The following is a 22414-nucleotide window of genomic DNA, read 5'->3' as shown; positions in this document are numbered from 1 at the left end:
TGTGGCCTGGCCGTTTTCCTTCAGCTTCTTGGAACATATTTCTATCTTTGTCTCATCAGAGTGTGAGATGTGGCTGTTGGTCCATATTTCAGACTGTCTTTGTCTCAGAGTGTGAGATGTGGCTGTAGGTCCATATTTCTGTCTTTGTCTCATTAGAGTGTGAGATGTGGCTATAGGTCCATATTTCAGACTGTCTTTGTCTCAGAGTGTGAGATGTGGCTGTAGGTCCATATTTCAGACTGTCTTTGTCTCAGAGTGTGAGATGTGGCTGTAGGTCCATATTTCAGACTGTCTTTGTCTCATTAGAGTGTGAGATGTGGCTGTAGGTCCATATTTCAGACTGTCTTTGTCTCATTAGAGTGTGAGATGTGGCTGTAGATCCATATTTCAGACTGTCTTTGTCTCATTAGAGTGTGAGATGTGGCTGTAGGTCCATATTTCAGACTGTCTTTGTCTCATTAGAGTGTGAGATGTGGCTGTAGGTCCATATTTCAGACTGTCTTTGTCTCAGAGTGTGAGATGTGGCTGTAGGTCCATATTTCAGACTGTCTTTGTCTCAGAGTGTGAGATGTGGCTGTAGGTCCATATTTCAGACTGTCTTTGTCTCATTAGAGTGTGAGATGTGGCTGTAGGTCCATATTTCAGACTGTCTTTGTCTCATTAGAGTGTGAGATGTGGCTGTAGGTCCATATTTCAGACTGTCTTTGTCTCATTAGAGTGTGAGATGTGGCTGTAGGTCCATATTTCAGACTGTCTTTGTCTCATTAGAGTGTGAGATGTGGCTGTAGGTCCATATTTCAGACTGTCTTTGTCTCATTAGAGTGTGAGATGTGGCTGTAGGTTCATACTTCAGACTGTCTTTGTCTCAGTAGAGTGTGAGATGTGGCTGTAGGTCCATATTTCAGACTGTCTTTGTCTCATTAGAGTGTGAGATGTGGCTGTAGGTCCATATTTCAGACTGTCTTTGTCTCATTAGAGTGTGAGATGTGGCTGTAGGTCCATATTTCAGACTGTCTTTGTCTCAGAGTGTGAGATGTGGCTGTAGGTCCATATTTCAGACTGTCTTTGTCTCATTAGAGTGTGAGATGTGGCTGTAGGTCCATATTTCAGACTGTCTTTGTCTCATTAGAGTGTGAGATGTGGCTGTAGGTCCATATTTCAGACTGTCTTTGTCTCATTAGAGTGTGAGATGTGGCTGTAGGTCCATATTTCAGACTGTCTTTGTCTCATTAGAGTGTGAGATGTGGCTGTAGGTCCATATTTCAGACTGTCTTTGTCTCATTAGAGTGTGAGATGTGGCTGTAGGTCCATATTTCAGACTGTCTTTGTCTCATTAGAGTGTGAGATGTGGCTGTAGGTCCATATTTCAGACTGTCTTTGTCTCATTAGAGTGTGAGATGTGGCTGTAGGTCCATATTTCAGACTGTCTTTGTCTCATTAGAGTGTGAGATGTGACTGTAGGTCCATATTTCAGACTGTCTTTGTCTCATTAGAGTGTGAGATGTGACTGTAGGTCCATATTTCAGACTGTCTTTGTCTCATTAGAGTGTGAGATGTGGCTGTAGGTCCATACTTCAGACTGTCTTTGTCTCATTAGAGTGTGAGATGTGACTGTAGGTCCATATTTCAGACTGTCTTTGTCTCATTAGAGTGTGAGATGTGACTGTAGGTCCATATTTCAGACTGTCTTTGTCTCATTAGAGTGTGAGATGTGGCTGTAGGTCCATATTTCAGACTGTCTTTGTCTCATTAGAGTGTGAGATGTGGCTGTAGGTCCATATTTCAGACTGTCTTTGTCTCATTAGAGTGTGAGATGTGGCTGTAGGTCCATATTTCAGACTGTCTTTGTCTCAGAGTGTGAGATGTGGCTGTAGGTCCATATTTCAGACTGTCTTTGTCTCAGAGTGTGAGATGTGGCTGTAGGTCCATATTTCAGACTGTCTTTGTCTCATTAGAGTGTGAGATGTGGCTGTAGGTCCATATTTCAGACTGTCTTTGTCTCATTAGAGTGTGAGATGTGGCTGTAGGTCCATATTTCAGACTGTCTTTGTCTCATTAGAGTGTGAGATGTGGCTGTAGGTCCATATTTCAGACTGTCTTTGTCTCATTAGAGTGTGAGATGTGGCTGTAGGTCCATATTTCAGACTGTCTTTGTCTCAGAGTGTGAGATGTGGCTGTAGGTCCATATTTCAGACTGTCTTTGTCTCATTAGAGTGTGAGATGTGGCTGTAGGTCCATATTTCAGACTGTCTTTGTCTCATTAGAGTGTGAGATGTGGCTGTAGGTTCATACTTCAGACTGTCTTTGTCTCAGTAGAGTGTGAGATGTGGCTGTAGGTCCATATTTCAGACTGTCTTTGTCTCATTAGAGTGTAAGATGTGGCTGTAGTTCCATATTTCAGACTGTCTTTGTCTCAGAGTGTGAGATGTGGCTGTAGGTTCATACTTCAGACTGTCTTTGTCTCAGTAGAGTGTGAGATGTGGCTGTAGGTCCATATTTCAGACTGTCTTTGTCTCATTAGAGTGTAAGATGTGGCTGTAGTTCCATATTTCAGACTGTCTTTGTCTCATTAGAGTGTGAGATGTGGCTGTAGGTCCATATTTCAGACTGTCTTTGTCTCATTAGAGTGTGAGATGTGGCTGTAGGTTCATACTTCAGACTGTCTTTGTCTCAGTAGAGTGTGAGATGTGGCTGTAGGTCCATATTTCAGACTGTCTTTGTCTCAGAGTGTGAGATGTGGCTGTAGGTCCATATTTCAGACTGTCTTTGTCTCATTAGAGTGTGAGATGTGGCTGTAGGTCCATATTTCAGACTGTCTTTGTCTCATTAGAGTGTGAGATGTGGCTGTAGGTCCATATTTCAGACTGTCTTTGTCTCATTAGAGTGTGAGATGTGGCTGTAGGTCCATATTTCAGACTGTCTTTGTCTCATTAGAGTGTGAGATGTGGCTGTAGGTCCATATTTCAGACTGTCTTTGTCTCATTAGAGTGTGAGATGTGGCTGTAGGTCCATATTTCAGACTGTCTTTGTCTCATTAGAGTGTGAGATGTGGCTGTAGGTCCATATTTCAGACTGTCTTTGTCTCATTAGAGTGTGAGATGTGGCTGTAGGTCCATATTTCAGACTGTCTTTGTCTCATTAGAGTGTGAGATGTGGCTGTAGGTCCATATTTCAGACTGTCTTTGTCTCATTAGAGTGTGAGATGTGGCTGTAGGTCCATATTTCAGACTGTCTTTGTCTCATTAGAGTGTGAGATGTGGCTGTAGGTTCATACTTCAGACTGTCTTTGTCTCATTAGAGTGTGAGATGTGGCTGTAGGTCCATATTTCAGACTGTCTTTGTCTCATTAGAGTGTGAGATGTGGCTGTAGGTCCATATTTCAGACTGTCTTTGTCTCATTAGAGTGTGAGATGTGGCTGTAGGTCCATATTTCAGACTGTCTTTGTCTCATTAGAGTGTGAGATGTGGCTGTAGGTCCATATTTCAGACTGTCTTTGTCTCATTAGAGTGTGAGATGTGGCTGTAGGTCCATATTTCAGACTGTCTTTGTCTCATTAGAGTGTGAGATGTGGCTGTAGGTCCATATTTCAGACTGTCTTTGTCTCATTAGAGTGTGAGATGTGGCTGTAGGTCCATATTTCAGACTGTCTTTGTCTCATTAGAGTGTGAGATGTGGCTGTAGGTCCATATTTCAGACTGTCTTTGTCTCATTAGAGTGTGAGATGTGGCTGTAGGTCCATATTTCAGACTGTCTTTGTCTCATTAGAGTGTGAGATGTGACTGTAGGTCCATATTTCAGACTGTCTTTGTCTCATTAGAGTGTGAGATGTGACTGTAGGTCCATATTTCAGACTGTCTTTGTCTCATTAGAGTGTGAGATGTGGCTGTAGGTCCATACTTCAGACTGTCTTTGTCTCATTAGAGTGTGAGATGTGACTGTAGGTCCATATTTCAGACTGTCTTTGTCTCATTAGAGTGTGAGATGTGACTGTAGGTCCATATTTCAGACTGTCTTTGTCTCATTAGAGTGTGAGATGTGGCTGTAGGTCCATATTTCAGACTGTCTTTGTCTCATTAGAGTGTGAGATGTGGCTGTAGGTCCATATTTCAGACTGTCTTTGTCTCATTAGAGTGTGAGATGTGGCTGTAGGTCCATATTTCAGACTGTCTTTGTCTCAGAGTGTGAGATGTGGCTGTAGGTCCATATTTCAGACTGTCTTTGTCTCAGAGTGTGAGATGTGGCTGTAGGTCCATATTTCAGACTGTCTTTGTCTCATTAGAGTGTGAGATGTGGCTGTAGGTCCATATTTCAGACTGTCTTTGTCTCATTAGAGTGTGAGATGTGGCTGTAGGTTCATATTTCAGCATAAACCTGCATTTGCAACACTTACTCCACTTCTATACGGTTTCAACTTACAAGGCCATCCCAAAATATGCTTTTTGACATAGGCTCTGAATCTAAACCACTTCCTGCCCCATGATTGAATGATTGACTGACTGATCCCTATCTGTCTGTTTCAGGGGAACAACTTCCGTCGAGAGTACATCGCCACCCAAGGCCCTCTCCCCGGAACCAAGGACGACTTCTGGAGGATGGTGTGGGAGCACAACGTATACAACGTCGTCATGGTGACGCAGTGTGTCGAGAAGGGACGGGTGAGTCGGAGATTGGGGGGGGGGGGGGGTGCATGACAGATGTGTTTCCATAGTGACTCAGAGAAATACATAGTTACTATAGAACCCTGATAATGGTCAGTAATCTAAATCATTGAGTACTTGACATATGTCTTGACTGGATTGACTGAACACGTCCTCATTCACATCGACGGGGCTGAAGTGGAGCTGGTCGAGAGTTTCAGTTCCTTGGTGTCCACGTCACCAACAAACTATCATCGTTCAAACACACCAAGAAAGTCGTGAAGAGGGCAGGACAACGCCTCTTCCCCCTCAGGAGACTGAAAATATTTGGCATGGGTTCCCAGACCATCAAAAAGTAATACAGCTGCACCATCGAGAGCATCCTCACCGGTTGCATCACCGCCTGGTATGGCAACTGCTCGGCATCCGACCGTAAGACCCTACAGAGGGTAGTGAGTACGGCCCAGTACATCACTGGGGCCAAGCTTCCTGCCATCCAGGACCTCTACACCAGGCGGTGTCAGACAAAGCCCCCAAAAAATTGTCAAATACTCCAGTCACCCAAGTCATAGACCGTTCTCTCTGCTACCGCACGGCAAGCGGTACCGGAGCACCAAGTCTAGGTCCAAAAGGCTCCTTAACAGCTTCCACCCCCAAGCCATAAGACTGCTGAACAATTCATCAAATGGCCACACAGACTATTTGTATTGACCCCCCCCCCCCCCCCCCCCCCTTGATTTGATTAGACATAAAAAGTCTGATATTATTGGAATTTACTTTGAGTGGGACATTTTGGATGGATAGAGGGAGGAATGAATGGGGATAGATGGATGGACAAACGAACGAACGGAAAAACAAACAAATGAATAAATGAACGAACTATTCGATAAATAACTCAATCCCTTAATCAACCAGTCAGTCAGTCAGTCAACAAATCAAGAGATGTAATGGTCTAACCGTGGTATTGTTGTCCCCGTCCAGGTGAAGTGTGACCACTACTGGCCGGCTGACCGGGAGCCTCTGTACTATGGAGACCTGGTGGTTCAAATGCTGTCTGAGTCTGTCCTGGCTGAATGGACAATCAGGGAGTTCAAGATCAGCTTTGTGAGTAACATTCACCTCAGAAACAATCCCCTCAGTAACAATCACTTCAGTAACAATCACTTCAGTAACAATCATCTCAGAAACAATCATCTCAGAAACAATCACCTCAGAAACAATCACCTCAGTAACAATCACTTCAGTAACAATCATCTCAGAAACAATCATCTCAGAAACAATCACCTCAGAAACAATCACCTCAGTAACAATCACTTCAGTAACAATCACCTCAGAAACAATCACCTCAGTAACAATCACTTCAGTAACAATCACCTCAGAAACAATCACCTCAGTAACAATCACCTCAGTAACAATCACCTCAGTAACAATCACCTCAGTAACAATCACCTCAGTAACAATCACCTCAGTAACATTTACCTCAGTAACAATCACCTCAGTAACAATCACCTCAGTAACAATCACCTCAGTAACAATCACCTCAGAAACAATCACCTCAGAAACAATCACCTCAGTAACAATCACCTCAGTAACAATCACCTCAGTAACAATCACCTCAGATAATATGGCAGCTTCTCTGTTACTGTCACTCTATTGAAAGCTGTAGCCCAACTGAAGAGCTTTCAGTTCACTAGGACCACCTGTTTTTATATAAACCATCAGTACCAAGACAGATAAAACTGTTCAATCCTCTAATCGCTTAGATCCTGATCTACAAAGTACATTCTAGACCTGGTGTGGAGGTCCGACTTTATTTAAAAAAAAATGTATTTATATTTTATTTAACCTTTTATTTAACCAGGTAAGTCATTTAAGAACAAATTCTTATTTACAATGACGGTCTACCCCCGGCCAAACCCGGGACGACGCTGGGCCAATTGTGCGCCGCCCTATGGGACTCCCAATCACGGCCGGATGTGATTCAGCCTAGATTCAAACCGGGGACTGTAGTGACACCTCTTGCACTGAGATACAGTACCTTAGACCGCTGCGCCACTCGGGAGCCCCCAAGAGGGAAATACTCTGCATTTCCTGTCCTGAACATCCCTCATCTGTGTCTCTTCAGGAGGGTCGTCCCAGCTTCCCTCGGGTGGTGAGACACTTCCACTACACGGTGTGGCCAGACCACGGGGTCCCCGAGACCACCCAGTCCCTCATCGAGTTCGTACGGACCGTCAGGGACTACATCGACAGAGCCCCCAGCACTGGAGCCACCGTTGTTCACTGCAGGTAGGTGTAAGGGCCACATCGGAGTGTGTGGAAGGGGAGGTTGTGTGTTTGTGTGCGTTTGTGTGTGTGTGTGTGTGTGTGTGTGTGTGTGTGTGTGTGTGTGTGTGTGTGTGTGTGTGTGTGTGTGTGTGTGTGTGTGTGTGTGTGTGTGTGTGTGTGTGTGTGTGTGTGTTCAAACTCAGGAAACGATGCCAGTGTAGATGTAAACTTAGCGGAGTCAGAGGATTCGTCTCCCATCAGAAAGAGTTTCCCCCTTGGCAGACATGAGTCAAAGAAAAGACAAGCAGCGTGACTGAGAAAATGTAGTGAGGCCCATTAATAACTGATCAGCTCCATACATTAGACTAGTCCCCTCGCAGGGTTGGGGAGTAACAGATTACATGTAAGGGATTACAAAAAAAACAGTAACTGTAATCCATTACCAGCTAAAATATTGTAATCAGATACTTTTAAAAAACTTGATGATTACTTCGAGGATTACTTTTAAATTTAAAAAAAGATGTTTGCGAGAAAAATAAATATTTGACACTTCTCTGTTTTCTCAATGACATTCAAATCAGCATTGAAAAAAGGCGCAAGTTTACGTTTGTTCCCCCTGAGCGAGTCTGACCACAAGTCAGAGACCACTATGATGACACACCAAATATGTTTGATGGATTGTGGGAAAAGAGCAGGAATAGGCTTTTGTAGGCCAATGGTGTGACTGCTGTCGGCATCCAAAGACTTTCCAACTTGAATAAACGCTTGGAGGTCAGGATGACAGCAGTGGTGTGGTCTACTGCGATACAGATATCACTTATTATTGATATCTACACAGAGTATTGATGTGAATCACACTGCTGCTCTCACATTTAGCTATTTGCGCTTTGCAGATTGTGGGTGTTGTGGATGTCTGTTCACAAATCTAAATGTGTATTTGAACCCAGTAATAGTTGAATTCAAGAAGTTTAAGCTGCCTATCATTCATTGTTTTTGAAACCAGTGGACAGCCAGTTTAAAATGTGCTCTGGCAACAGCTGCATAGTGCGGATCCCAGCCTATCAAATAAATGTGTGGATTATATTGCTCAATCTAATTCATGCTGATAAAAAACAATAATCCATAGACGTAATGGACTCCTGTTCAAACTCACACACTTTGGATAGACTTAAAGGGACAATATGTAGTTGCTACATCCATTTTTTGTATTTATAAATGTATATATAAATATACCCATTGATTCTTGAAGAATATAACTTATAAATGCTTCTTGAGTTTAGTTCAACTGTCACACTCCATCAGAACCCAAAATATAAGCTTGTTTTACTCCAATGTTTGTAAACAACATGAACGTAAACAAACACTGTATAGCCTCATAACATGGTTAAAACAATCATGTTGATATTACGGATGGTTAGTCCTTGCATCCACAGCTCTGTCTATTAATCTGAGAGTGGTTACATTTCTCCAGGCCCATCCCTCAGCTTTTTACCAAAGCAGATGTGGGGTGTCCATTTTGTTATTGTTTCATCGGTGGATTTGCCCTTTAAACAGTTGCATATTATCAATATATCAAAGTGTCACCAACTAAAAGGTCAACAACAGACCTGTAGCAAATGCAGCATATGCCATTCATTAATCACATGTAAATGGCACTTTTCAGTAGTGCTCAAAGCATGCCAATTCATGAGAGCAGCATTTATTTTTCAAATCAATGAGCCTAATCAGTCCCCCCATGAAAAATCATCAACGTAGTAGGGCTGGCTAATAAGTCCTTCGTTTTGATCGATAAGCAGGATGTTTGCCACTTCCTCTGTCCTTAGTTACTTTTCACAATGAGGGAATGTTTGGCCTCAGGTTAAACAACTAGGCTGATCTATACTTCCATATTTCCAAGTCCTATTCCTGAAGACCAAGGGGTCTAACATTTATTGGAATGACTGGAATTCTGATAGACTTTGGTTTTTAATGTATGAACCTGGCTGATGGTGTCTGGACCACCCTCAGCTCTATATAGACAGAAATGAGATGAACCTGGCTGATGGGGAACTGGACCACCCTCAGCTCTATATAGACAGAAATGAGATGAACCTGGCTGATGGTGTCTGGACCACCCTCAGCTCTATATAGACAGAAATTAGATGAACCTGGCTGATGGTGAACTGGACCACCCTCAGCTCTATATAGACAGAAATGAGATGAACCTGGCTGATGGTGAACTGGACCACCCTCGGCTCTATATAGACAGAAATGAGATGAACCTGGCTGATGGTGTCTGGACCACCCTCGGCTCTATATAGACAGAAATGAGATGAACCTGGCTGATGGTGTCTGGACCACCCTCGGCTCTATATAGACAGAAATGAGATGAACCTGGCTGATGGTGGACTGGACCACCCTCAGCTCTATATAGACAGAAATGAGATGAACCTGGCTGATGGTGAACTGGACCACCCTCAGCTCTATATAGACAGAAATGAGATGAACCTGGCTGATGGTGAACTGGACCACCCTCAGCTCTATATAGACAGAAATGAGATGAACCTGGCTGATGGTGTCTGGACCACCCTCAGCTCTATATAGACAGAAATGAGATGAACCTGGCTGATGGTGTCTGGACCACCCTCAGCTCTATATAGACAGAAATGAGATGAACCTGGCTGATGGTGAACTGGACCACCCTCAGCTCTATATAGACAGAAATGAGATGAACCTGGCTGATGGTGTCTGGACCACCCTCAGCTCTATATAGACAGAAATGAGATGAACCTGGCTGATGGTGAACTGGACCACCCTCAGCTCTATATAGACAGAAATTAGATGAACCTGGCTGATGGTGAACTGGACCACCCTCAGCTCTATATAGACAGAAATGAGATGAACCTGGCTGATGGTGATCTATACTCCTTCAGGATCAGATCAACAGGAATGTAAAGTTCACAGATAAGCCACAACACACTTTACAGGAAGGAGAAGTAAGTAAGGGTCGTTAAGACACAACACACTTTACAGGAAGGAGAAGTAAGTAAGGGTCGTTAAGACACAACACACTTTACAGGAAGGAGAAGTAAATAAGGGTCGTTAAGACACAACACACTTTACAGGAAGGAGAAGTAAGTAAGGGTCATTAAGCCACAACACACTTTACAGGAAGGAGAAGTAAGTAAGGGTCGTTAAGACACAACACACTTTACAGGAAGGAGAAGTAAATAAGGGTCGTTAAGCCACAACACACTTTACAGGAAGGAGAAGTAAATAAGGGTCGTTAAGCCACAACACACTTTACAGGAAGGAGAAGTAAGTAAGGGTCGATAAGCCACAACACACTTTACAGGAAGGAGAAGTAAGTCAGGGTCGTTTTTCTGCCAGAGGAGAGTCCATTACTCGGCGGGTTACATACGCGGGTATCGCTCTCAGCTACAGGAGTCTGCCATTCCATCACTGTTGGTGACGTCTAGAGCCTCGACCAGTGAACTCCTGACCCTGACCAGCTCCCGCTTATGTACCAGATGTTAGTTGTGCCGTCAAAGTGCAGAGAGAACTCTGTTAGTACTGGTGTACTGTGTTTCAGTGAAGCACGTTGTGTACTGTGTTTCAGTGAAGCACGTGGTGTACTGTGTTTCAGTGAAGCACGTGGTGTACTGTGTTTTAGTGAAGCACGTGGTGTACTGTGTTTCAGTGAAGCACGTGGTGTACTGTGTTTCAGTGAAGCACGTGGTGTACTGTGTTTCAGTGAAGCACGTGGTGTACTGTGTTTCAGTGAAGCACGTGGTGTACTGTGTTTCAGTGAAGCACGTGGTGAACTGTGTTTCAGTGAAGCACGTGGTGTACTGTGTTTTAGTGAAGCACGTGGTGTACTGTGTTTCAGTGAAGCACGTGGTGTACTGTGTTTCAGTGAAGCACATCATCCAGCTGGACGGCTATTATGTGCAGCGTCCTGGATGATGGATTGTGATTGATCGTCATCATTTATCATTACTGTGTGTGTGTGTGTGTGTGTGTGTGTGTGTGTGTGTGTGTGTGTGTGTGTGTGTGTGTGTGTGTGTGTGTGTGTGTGTGTGTGTGTGTGTGTGTGTGTGTGTGTGTGTGTGTGTCTCAAAGGAGAAATCCTTCAATCAGGATGGTAGCTGTATAGGCAGACCAATTAAATTAAAAACTAATATCAAATGATTTTAATAGGATTTACCGCAAGTGTATAAATACATGGATGTCAATGGTAAATGTTGTGTAAATTACATCAATCACACTTCTCTCTCTCTCTTCCCCTTTTCTCTGGCTTTCTCTCTCTCTCTCCGTCCCTATCTCCCTCAGTGCTGGAGTGGGTCGTACAGGGACGTTCATGGTTTTGGACCGGGTCCTTCAACAGCTGGACAGCATAGGAACAGTGGATGTCTACGGCTGTGTGTTTGACCTCCGCCTGCACCGCTCTCACATGGTGCAAACAGAGGTAACGATAGCACAGAATAAAAGTTTCAATTCATTCAACAGAACTGTTTCCATGAGTTGGTACATTTCGGTGAGTATAATGAACGTCAATTTTAGCCAGTGATGCCCAGTGATAATATATAGCCAGTGATAATATATAGCCAGTGATAATATACAACCAGTGATAATATATAGCCAGTGATGCCCAGTGGTAATATATAGCCAGTTATGATATATAACCAGTGATGCCCAGTGATAATACATAGCCAGTGATAATATATAACCAGTGATAATATATAGCCAGTGATAATATATAACCAGTGATAATATATAATCAGTGATAATACATAGCCAGTGATAATATATAGCCAGTGATAATATATAGCCAGTGATAATATATAACCAGTGATAATATATAACCAGTGATAATATATAACTAGTGATAATATATAACCAGTGATAATATATAGCCAGTGATAATATATAGCCAGTGATGATATATAGCCAGTGATGCCCAGTGATAATATATAGCCAGTGATAATATATAGCCAGTGATAATATATAGCCAGTGATGCCCAGTGATAATATATAGCCAGTGATAATATATAGCCAGTGATAATATATAGCCAGTGATAATATATAGCCAGTGATAATATATAGCCAGTGATAATATATAGCCAGTGATAACATATAACCAGTGATAATATATAGCCAGTGATAATATATAGCCAGTGATAATATATAGCCAGTGATAATATATAGCCAGTGATGCCCAGTGATAATATATAGCCAGTGATAATATATAGCCAGTGATAATATATAGCCAGTGATAATATATAGCCAGTGATGCCCAGTGATAATATATAGCCAGTGATAATATATAGCCAGTGATGCCCAGTGATAATATATAGCCAGTGATAACATATAACCAGTGATAATATATAGCCAGTGATAATATATACCCAGTGATAATATATAACCAGTGATAATATATAACCAGTGATAATATATAGCCAGTGATGCCCAGTGATAATATATAGCCAGTGATAATATATACCCAGTGATAATATATAGCCAGTGATGCCCAGTGGTAATATATAGCCAGTGATAACATATAGCCAGTGATGCCCAGTGATAATATATAGCCAGTGATAATATATAGCCAGGGATACCCAGTGATAATATATAGCCAGTGATGCCCAGTGATAACATATAGCCAGTGATAATATATAGCCAGTGATAATATATAGCCAGTGATGCCCAGTGATAATATATAACCAGTGATAATATATAGCCAGTGATAATATATAGCCAGTGATAATATATAGCCAGTGATAATATATAGCCAGTGATGCCCAGTGGTAATATATAGCCAGTGATGCCCAGTGGTAATATATAGCCAGTGATGCCCAGTGGTAATATATAGCCAGTGATGCCCAGTGGTTATATATAGCCAGTGATGCCCAGTGATAATATATAGCCAGTGATGCCCAGTGATAATATATAGCCAGTGATGCCCAGTGATAATATATAGCCAGTGATAATATATAGCCAGTGATGCCCAGTGATAATATATAGCCAGTGATGCCCAGTGATAATATATAGCCAGTGATGCCCAGTGGTAATATATAGCCAGTGATGCCCAGTGATAATATATAGCCAGTGATGCCCAGTGATAATATATAGCCAGTGATGCCCAGTGATAATATATAGCCAGTGATGCCCAGTGGTAATATATAGCCAGTGACGCCCAGTGGTAATATATAGCCAGTGATGCCCAGTGGTAATACATAGCCAGTGATGCCCAGTGATAATATATAGTCAGTGATGCCCAGTGGTAATACATAGCCAGTGATGCCCAGTGGTAATATATAGCCAGTGGTAATATATAGCCAGTGATGCCCAGTGATAATATATAGTCAGTGATGCCCAGTGGTAATACATAGCCAGTGATGCCCAGTGATAATATATAGCCAGTGATGCCCAGTGATAATATATAGCCAGTGATGCCCAGTGGTAATATATAGCCAGTGATAATATATAGCCAGTGATGCCCAGTGGTAATATACAGCCAGTGATGCCCAGTGATAATATATAGCCAGTGATGCCCAGTGATAACATATAGCCAGTGATGCCCAGTGATAATATATAGCCAGTGATGCCCAGTGATAATATATAGCCAGTGATGCCCAGTGATAATATATAGCCAGTGATAATATATAGCCAGTGAATGCTGTCCTCTCCACAGCAGATTAACAGTGGTATTGATGATATTGATGTGAATGCTGTCTTCCCCACAGCATATGAACAGTGGTATTGATGTGAATGCTGTCCTCCCCACAGCAGATAAACAGTAGTATTGATGTGAATGCTGTCCTCCCCACAGCAGATGAACAGTAGTACTGATGATATTGATGTGAATGCTGTCCTCCACACAGCAGATTAACAGTAGTATTGATGTGAATGCTGTCCTCCACACAGCAGATAAACAGTAGTATTGGTGATATTGATGTAAATGCTGTCCTCCCCACAGCAGATGAACAGTAGTACTGATGATATTGATGTAAATGCTGTCCTCCCCACAGCAGATGAACAGTAGTACTGATGATATTGATGTAAATGCTGTCCTCCCCACAGCAGATGAACAGTAGTACTGATGATATTGATATAAATGCTGTCCTCCTCACAGCAGATAAACAGTAGTATTGATGATATTGATGTAAATGCTGTCCTCCCCACAACAGATGAACAGTAGTATTGATGATATTGATGTGAATGCTGTCCTCCTCACAGCAGATGAACAGTAGTACTGATGATATTGATGTAAATGCTGTCCTCCTCACAACAGATGAACAGTAGTATTGATGATATGGATGTGAATGCTGTCCTCCCCACAGCAGATGAACAGTAGTATTGATGATATGGATGTGAATGCTGTCCTCCCCACAGCAGATGAACAGTAGTATTGATGATATGGATGTGAATGCTGTCCTCCCCACAGCAGATGAACAGTAGTATTGATGATATGGATGTGAATGCTGTCCTCCCCACAGCAGATGAACAGTAGTATTGATGATATGGATGTGAATGCTGTCCTCCCCACAGCAGATGAACAGTAGTATTGATGTAAATGCTGTCCTCCCCACAACAGATGAACAGTAGTATTGATGATATGGATGTGAATGCTGTCCTCCCCACAGCAGATGAACAGTAGTATTGATGATATTGATGTAAATGCTGTCCTCCTCACAGCAGATAAACAGTAGTGTTGATGATATTGATGTAAATGCTGTCCTCCCCACAGCAGATAAACAGTAGTGTTGATGATATTGATGTAAATGCTGTTCTCCCCACAGTACCAGTACTCCTTCCTCCACCAGTGTGTTCGAGATGTCCTGAGAGCCAGGAAGCTCCGTAGTGAGCAGGAGAACCCTCTCTACCCCATCTATGAGAACTTCAACCCAGACTACTACCGTGGTAAGACTATACCAAGACTATATATCCAGACTACTACCGTGGTAAGACTATACCAAGACTCTATATCCAGACTACTACCATGGTAAGACTATACCACCATAGCAAGACTATATATCCAGACTACTACCATGGTAAGACTATACCAAGACTATATATCCAGACTACTACCGTGGTAAGACTATACCAAGACTATATATCCAGACTACTACCGTGGTAAGACTATACCAAGACTATATATCCGGACTACTACCATGGTAAGACTATACCAAGACTATATATCCAGACTACTACCGTGGTAAGACTATACCAAGACTATATATCCGGACTACTACCATGGTAAGACTATACCAAGACTCTATATCCAGACTACTACCATGGTAAGACTATACCAAGACTATATATTCAGACTACTACCGTGGTAAGACTATACCAAGACTATATATCCAGAATACTACCGTGGTAAGACTATACCAAGATTATATATCCAGACTACTACCATGGAAAGAATATACCACCATACCAAGACTATATATCCAGACTATAGATATAGATCTACCAATATAATTAGAATTACAAGCACGGACAGACGGCTGTAAGCCTACCAATAGAACTACCATGACTGGAACGGACAAAGCCAACATGGCAGCTGGTCCCCCCCACCGGAGAACAGTGACTTGATGGCAATGTCCCGTTCTAGTATGTCTAACTCTATGGCTTTAAGTAGAGCTCCATTTTGAGTCACTAAAATGATAATCCCCTAAACCGTCTAAACGACTTAGTCATACAGAAGGGTACATTTAGTACACGTGTTTGACATAATATGTGACTAAATGTGCCTTTATTTTGTCTTACTCTCTTCAGATTTTGTTTACACGGGACGCTAAAGACAGTTCCTCTCCACACAACTGAGTGAGAATGAAAAGCAGGGAAGAATCTGTTCAGTACCACCAGACCGCCAGTCTGTCACCACTAAAGGACTATAGACGGGGGTCCTTTATTTATGTTTGATACACTGTTGGTTTAACCTCTCAGGATGTCTATTTAAAATGGAGCAGATCGACGTCTGGAAATATTGACGTTACGTTCACTCATACCTGAATCTTAGTTTGCATTCGATGAGATATATGTGATTATATTGTTTTGCACCTACTTGTAAGCGCTTCCAAGAAACAGTATTCTTAAACTCATGTTATTTCAATATTAGTAATGTCTGATGAAAATACAAAAGGAACTGATATAAACGTAGATATAATGATTCTTATTCAACATAACAGATTAAAAAAAGATGAATGAAAGCTATCAGGCGAAGCAATAAATGGGATTCTATGAGGCGTAGCTACGTCACAAAGCATTATTATGACGAGGCTTGACCACCTAAAAACCTCCCCTGAAGGAACCTTCCCTGCATCCTAAGTGGCACCCTATTCTCTATGGGCCCTAATCAAAAGTGGTGCACTATATAGGGAATAGGGTGCCGTTTGGGTACAAAGCCCTTTTCTGTAATAATATATTCTAAATCGTAGTTGCTGGTTTGTAGTTAAAACTGTTTTAACCCGGAGCAGACAGACAGACAGCTAGCTGTCTTGAGAGTAACTCATCACAATGCTGTCTATATCCTTGTGTAAAGTAGCAGATCGTCTGTACAGTTGGTTGTGTTGTGAATAGTCCTCTTATCGTTAAACATAGCGTCAGTTCATGTTGTGTGTGTGTGTGTACCATTGAGATTGTACAGTAGAGCCTGGAGGAGGGAACAGCATATAGTTTGCATAAGTACGCCATCTCAGCTACCTGTTTTCTAGGGCGAAGGGAACACTCTACTGGAAAACAAACGCCATCTCAGCTACCTGTGTTTTCTAGGGCGAAGGGAACACTCTACTGGAAAACAAACGCCATCTCAGCTACCTGTGTTTTCTAGGGCGAAGGGAACACTCTACTGGAAAACAAACGCCATCTCAGCTACCTGTGTTTTCTAGGGCGAAGGGAACACTCTACTGGAAAACAAACGCCATCTCAGCTACCTGTGTTTTCTAGGGCGAAGGGAACACTCTACTGGAAAACAAACGCCATCTCAGCTACCTGTGTTTTCTAGGGCGAAGGGAACACTCTACTGGAAAACAAACGCCATCTTGTATTCGGCTGTCTCCGAAAGAGGTGGTAACCTTTTTTCCGTGGTCTTTCAAACCAAGATGGAGGGAGTGTTCATGAGAGGGACTGTATGGGTTTTGTACATTACCTTCCTCAAAACATGATGTTGCATTTCTGTTCATCCTTTTGGCATAAAACTAGGCTGATGGATGTGTCTGTGAACATACGAGCGGTGATCTTTCTATGTCATGTTGAACTGAGCGGGAGATCCCTTCAACTGAATCTCAGCTGGCCGGCTTCCTGGTCTCAACAGGAGAAGGTCTAGAAGTAGGACGAAACTAAAAACAACTGAAGAAATTACACACAATAAGCAATACTGGCCAAATCCTGCTGAGATCCTGGGGATAAAGTGAGAGAATTGAATAAAATGTCAACATCCTGACCCTGTGAGAAGTCTGCAGTGGCCAAGACACTGACCTTTCCAGACTACAGGTTTGGGACGTGGCATTTTCTCTGTCTGAGCTTCTCTGAGCCCCAAGCCACGGAAACAAAGACTGAGCTACAGAAGAGACCGTGTTGGTTGGCATTCTTCCCATTGTTACTGAAAATATTGCAGATCTTCAGAAGCTCTCATTACGTTAGTATTTCAAAATCAATCTGTATCTACATATAAATAGTACGTTAAGATTGAATCTTCTCTCCAATGGCTCCCATTATGTTAGTGTCTCGACAAAAATCACATATTTATTTTAACTTTGTTGTTCAATTTAAACATGAAAATACTAGCTTTAAAACATAAATACTAAGAGAATCATTTTCAGGGTTCTGACTCCTCCCCGTAGTATCAGATGGAACACATTCTGACTCCTCCCCGTAGTATCAGATGGAACACATTCTGACTCCTCCCAGTAGTATCAGATGGAACACATTCTGACTCCTCCCCATAGTATCAGATGGAACACATTCTGACTCCTCCCAGTAGTATCAGATGGAACACATCCTGACTCCTCCCAGTAGTATCAGATGGAACACATTCTGACTCCTCCCCATAGTATCAGATGGAACACATTCTGACTCCTCCCCATAGTATCAGATGGAACACATTCTGACTCCTCCCAGTAGTATCAGATGGAACACATTCTGACTCCTCCCAGTAGTATCAGATGGAACACATTCTGACTCCTCCCAGTAGTATCAGATGGAACACATTCTGACTCCTCCCAGTAGTATCAGATGGAACACATTCTGACTCCTCCCAGTAGTATCAGATGGAACACATTCTGACTCCTCCCAGTGGCAGGGATATTGAATTTCCTGTTTAGTCCTATTCCCCTCTTCACAAAAAAATGCGGGCATTCGTCATTGCTTTTGCACCAAATGACCCCACACAGCAAGTAAGGCAATGTATACAGTATTATGTAGAGTAGAGCACCAGTCTCTCAGGCTTGACCCTCTCACCCCTGTCCTCCCCTATAAGCCTAAAGGTCATATCATAAAGAGATTGTCTCCAGATAATACAGTACAGAAACATCAACTCTCTCCATCTGTTCTCCTCCCTGCTGGGAGTTGAGTGGATTTAATAGTGTGTTAAGCTCCACTGTGGATTCCTCAAAAGTTTTTCATTACAGAAATCTATATCAATCCCCCATCCCTCCTGTCAAACTAATACGCTCTTAGATCCCCAATGACCCTCTGGAACACATCTCTCTGAGTTCCACCAGAGTATGGCTCGTGCCCATACAGCAGCTAGAACTTACTGTGAAGGCGCTTAGCTACCTGATGAATGTTCTTCCAACGTTTCTGTTTTGCTGTTACATGGCTACTACGTCGCTCACCAACCAACAGTTGAGGTGCAGGAGGAAACCTTGTAACCGAGGCCTTTAGAAAGAAACACGGAGATTAGGGACAGAGGTGTTGGAGGCAAATCAGAGGAAGGAACTGTCTTTAACAGAGAAGTCACGGTGTAAGCCTGCCGTATTTATCATTTACAGTATGTATCATTTACAGTAGGTGTCATTTACAGTAGGTATCATTTACAGTAGGTATCATTTACAGTAGGTATAATTCCACATGACCTATGGGATGGTTGTGCATCAGGAATATGAGCATAACTTAAACTAACTGAAAGAATGTTCCCTAGCCTAGAATGTTCCCTAGCCTAGAATGTTCCCTAGTCTAGAATGTTCCCTAGCCTAGAATGTTCCCTAGTCTAGAATGTTCCCTAGCCTAGTATGTTTCCTAGTCTAGAATGTTCCCTAGCCTAGAATGTTCCCTAGCCTAGAATGTTCCCTAGACTAGAATGTTCCCTAGCCTAGTATGTTGCCTAGCCTAGTATGTTCCCTAGCCTAGTATGTTCCCTAGCCTAGTATGTTCCCTAGCCTACTATGTTCCCTAGCCTAGAATGTTCCCTAGCCTAGTATGTTCCCTAGCCTAGAATGTTCCCTAGCCTAGAATGTTCCCTAGCCTAGAATGTTCCCTAGTCTAGAATGTTCCCTAGCCTAGTATGTTGCCTAGCCTAGTATGTTCCCTAGCCTAGTATGTTCCCTAGCCTAGAATGTTCCCTAGCCTAGTATGTTCCCTAGCCTAGAATGTTCCCTAGCCTAGAATGTTCCCTAGCCTAGTATGTTCCCTAGCCTAGAATGTTCCCTTTCATTTAAAAGTAGAGAATGATCTTGTTTCTTTTCCTCTGTTTGTTTTTCATAATCATCCTGCTGGCAATGGAGGAGAGAGGTGTTGATGTATGTTCCTAAATGGTTTCTAACTCTGTTTCCTGTCTCTTAATCTGTTTCCTGTCTCTTAATCTGTTTCCTGTCTCTTAATCTGCTTCCTGTCTCTTGTTAATACGATGAGGTAATCTGCCAACTCATTACGTTCAGCACATAGTTAACTATGAACCGTTCCTCCCTCTGGAGAACTAGGGTTGTATTAATTAATCACTTATGCAGGCTGATGTAGGCTGCGTCCCAAAAGGTAAGGCACCCTATTCCCTATATAGCGCACTATTATTGACCAGAGCCCATAGGGCTGCGGTTAAAAGTAGTGTACTATGTAGGGAATAGGGTGCCATTTGGAGCACACAGCCATAGAGTGATTAATCATAGGAGTAGTATCTCTCTAGAGCAGTATCTTACTCGGTGAGCATACTGACAAAATAAGGAAGCCTTTTCCAAGCCAGAGCGGACCAAAGGGCAGGAGCCTGTGAGGCAACTTAATGTACTAGTACACCCCCTGGACAGGACACTAGTCTGTCCGACTATACTGGTGTAGATTAATGTACTAGTACACCCCCTGGACAGGACACTAGTCTGTCTGTCTATACTGGTGTAGATTAATGTACTAGTACACCCCCTGGACAGGACACTAGTCTGTCTATACTGGTGTAGATTAATGTACTAGTACACCCCCTGGACAGGACACTAGTCTGTCTGACTATACTGGTGTAGATTAATGTACTAGTACACCCCCTGGACAGGACACTAGTCTGTCTGACTATACTGGTGTAGATTAATGTACTAGTACACCCCCTGGACAGGACACTAGTCTGTCTGACTATACTGGTATAGATTAATGTACTAGTACACCCCCTGAACAGGACACTAGTCTGTCTGACTATACTGGTATAGATTAATGTACTAGTACACCCCCTGGACAGGACACTAGTCTGTCTGACTATACTGGTGTAGATTAATGTACTAGTAAACCCCCTGGACAGGACACTAGTCTGTCTGACTACACTGGTGTAGATTAATGTACTAGTACACCCCCTGGACAGGACACTAGTCTGTCTGACTATACTGGTGTAGATTAATGTACTAGTATACCCCCTGGACAGGACACTAGTCTGTCTGACTATACTGGTGTAGATTAATGTACTACTACACCCCCTGGACAGGACACTAGTCTGTCTGACTATACTGGTGTAGATTAATGTACTACTACACCCCCTGGACAGGACACTAGTCTGTCTGACTATACTGGTGTAGATTAATGTACTAGTACACCCCCTGAACAGGACACTAGTCTGTCTATACTGGTGTAGATTAATGTACTAGTACACCCCCTGGACAGGACACTAGTCTGTCTGACTATACTGGTGTAGATTAATGTACTAGTACACCCCCTGGACAGGACACTAGTCTGTCTGTCTATACTGGTGTAGATTAATGTACTAGTACACCCCCTGGACAGGACACTAGTCTGTCTGACTATACTGGTGTAGATTAATGTACTAGTACACCCCCTGGATAGGACACTAGTCTGTCTATACTGGTGTAGATTAATGTACTAGTACACCCCCTGGACAGGACACTAGTCTGTCTATACTGGTGTAGATTAATGTACTAGTACACCCCCTGGACAGGACACTAGTCTGTCTATACTGGTGTAGATTAATATACTAGTACACCCCCTGGACAGGACACTAGTCTGTCCGACTATACTGGTGTAGATTAATGTACTAGTACACCCCCTGGGCAGGACACTAGTCTGTCTGACTATACTGGTGTGTCCGACTATACTGGTGTAGATTAATGTACTAGTACACCCCCTGGACAGGACACTAGTCTGTCTGTCTATACTGGTGTAGATTAATGTACTAGTACACCCCCTGGACAGGACACTAGTCTGTCTATACTGGTGTAGATTAATGTACTAGTACACCCCCTGAACAGGACACTAGTCTGTCTGACTATACTGGTGTAGATTAATGTACTAGTACACCCCCTGGACAGGACACTAGTCTGTCTATACTGGTGTGTCTGTCTATACTGGTGTAGATTGTATATCTGATTGCGTTAACATATTGTGACGAGCAGAGGTGTCACAACCCAACAACTGTCACGTGACCTACACCTACAGGGAAGAGCTGTGCTTCTCTGTCTCATTGTGTTGCACTGGATCAATGTGAATGACTGTATACAATGTTATGTTGTAAATATGCCTGGTTTTGTAACCCATGTTTATCCATGTGTATTGGTTGGTATGATAAGCTATGTGTTATGCATGTAAGTAAAAAAGCTAAACAGTGTTTTGAATATATGATTACATTAAAAATGCCAAGAATATGCCACCATGTTAAATATGTTAATCATGTATAATAAAATAAGAATATAGATACATCTAGTGGACATTTTGAATGAGATATTCCACATAATGCAGTATAAACATTTTGTTTGCAAAAAAATGTAAATTCCCAACAGCAATTTAGCTTAGAAATGATGTGCAAGACGTTATTTTACTTCATTTAGAGAGGATAGAGCCGGCATGCTAGGACTGAATATCCTGGTAGGACTGAATATCCTGGTAGGACTGAATATATCCTGGTAGGACTGAATATATCCTGATAGGACTGAATATATCCTGATAGGACTGAATATCCTGGTAGGACTGAATATATTCTGGTAGGACTGAATATATCCTGGTAGGACTGAATATCCTGGTAGGACTGAATATATTCTGGTAGGACTGTGTGCCTGGTAGGACTGAATATCCTGGTAAAACTGAATATCCTGGTAGGACTGAA

General features: G+C 42.5%; 1 protein-coding gene across 2 annotated transcripts in view; it reads left to right on the top strand.

The window, feature by feature from the left end:
* LOC129846745 (receptor-type tyrosine-protein phosphatase beta-like) overlaps nt 1-22010 on the top strand; it is a 36234-nt gene extending 14224 nt beyond the window's left edge. For both annotated transcript variants that reach the window (XM_055914603.1, XM_055914602.1), the window contains exons 7-12: nt 4522-4656; nt 5620-5742; nt 6764-6927; nt 11218-11353; nt 14688-14808; nt 15670-22010. In XM_055914603.1, coding sequence (XP_055770578.1) covers nt 4522-4656; nt 5620-5742; nt 6764-6927; nt 11218-11353; nt 14688-14808; nt 15670-15692 — 702 coding nt within the window. In that variant the 3' untranslated portion in view covers nt 15693-22010. The remainder of the gene's footprint in view (nt 1-4521; nt 4657-5619; nt 5743-6763; nt 6928-11217; nt 11354-14687; nt 14809-15669) is intronic.
* The last annotated feature ends 404 nt before the right edge of the window (nt 22011-22414 follow it).

This window comes from Salvelinus fontinalis, unplaced genomic scaffold, assembly GCF_029448725.1.
Source record: "Salvelinus fontinalis isolate EN_2023a unplaced genomic scaffold, ASM2944872v1 scaffold_0616, whole genome shotgun sequence".
Lineage (NCBI taxonomy): Eukaryota > Metazoa > Chordata > Actinopteri > Salmoniformes > Salmonidae > Salvelinus > Salvelinus fontinalis.
The sequence above is the reverse complement of the archived record's forward strand: the minus strand, read 5'-3'. Positions and strand labels throughout refer to the sequence as shown.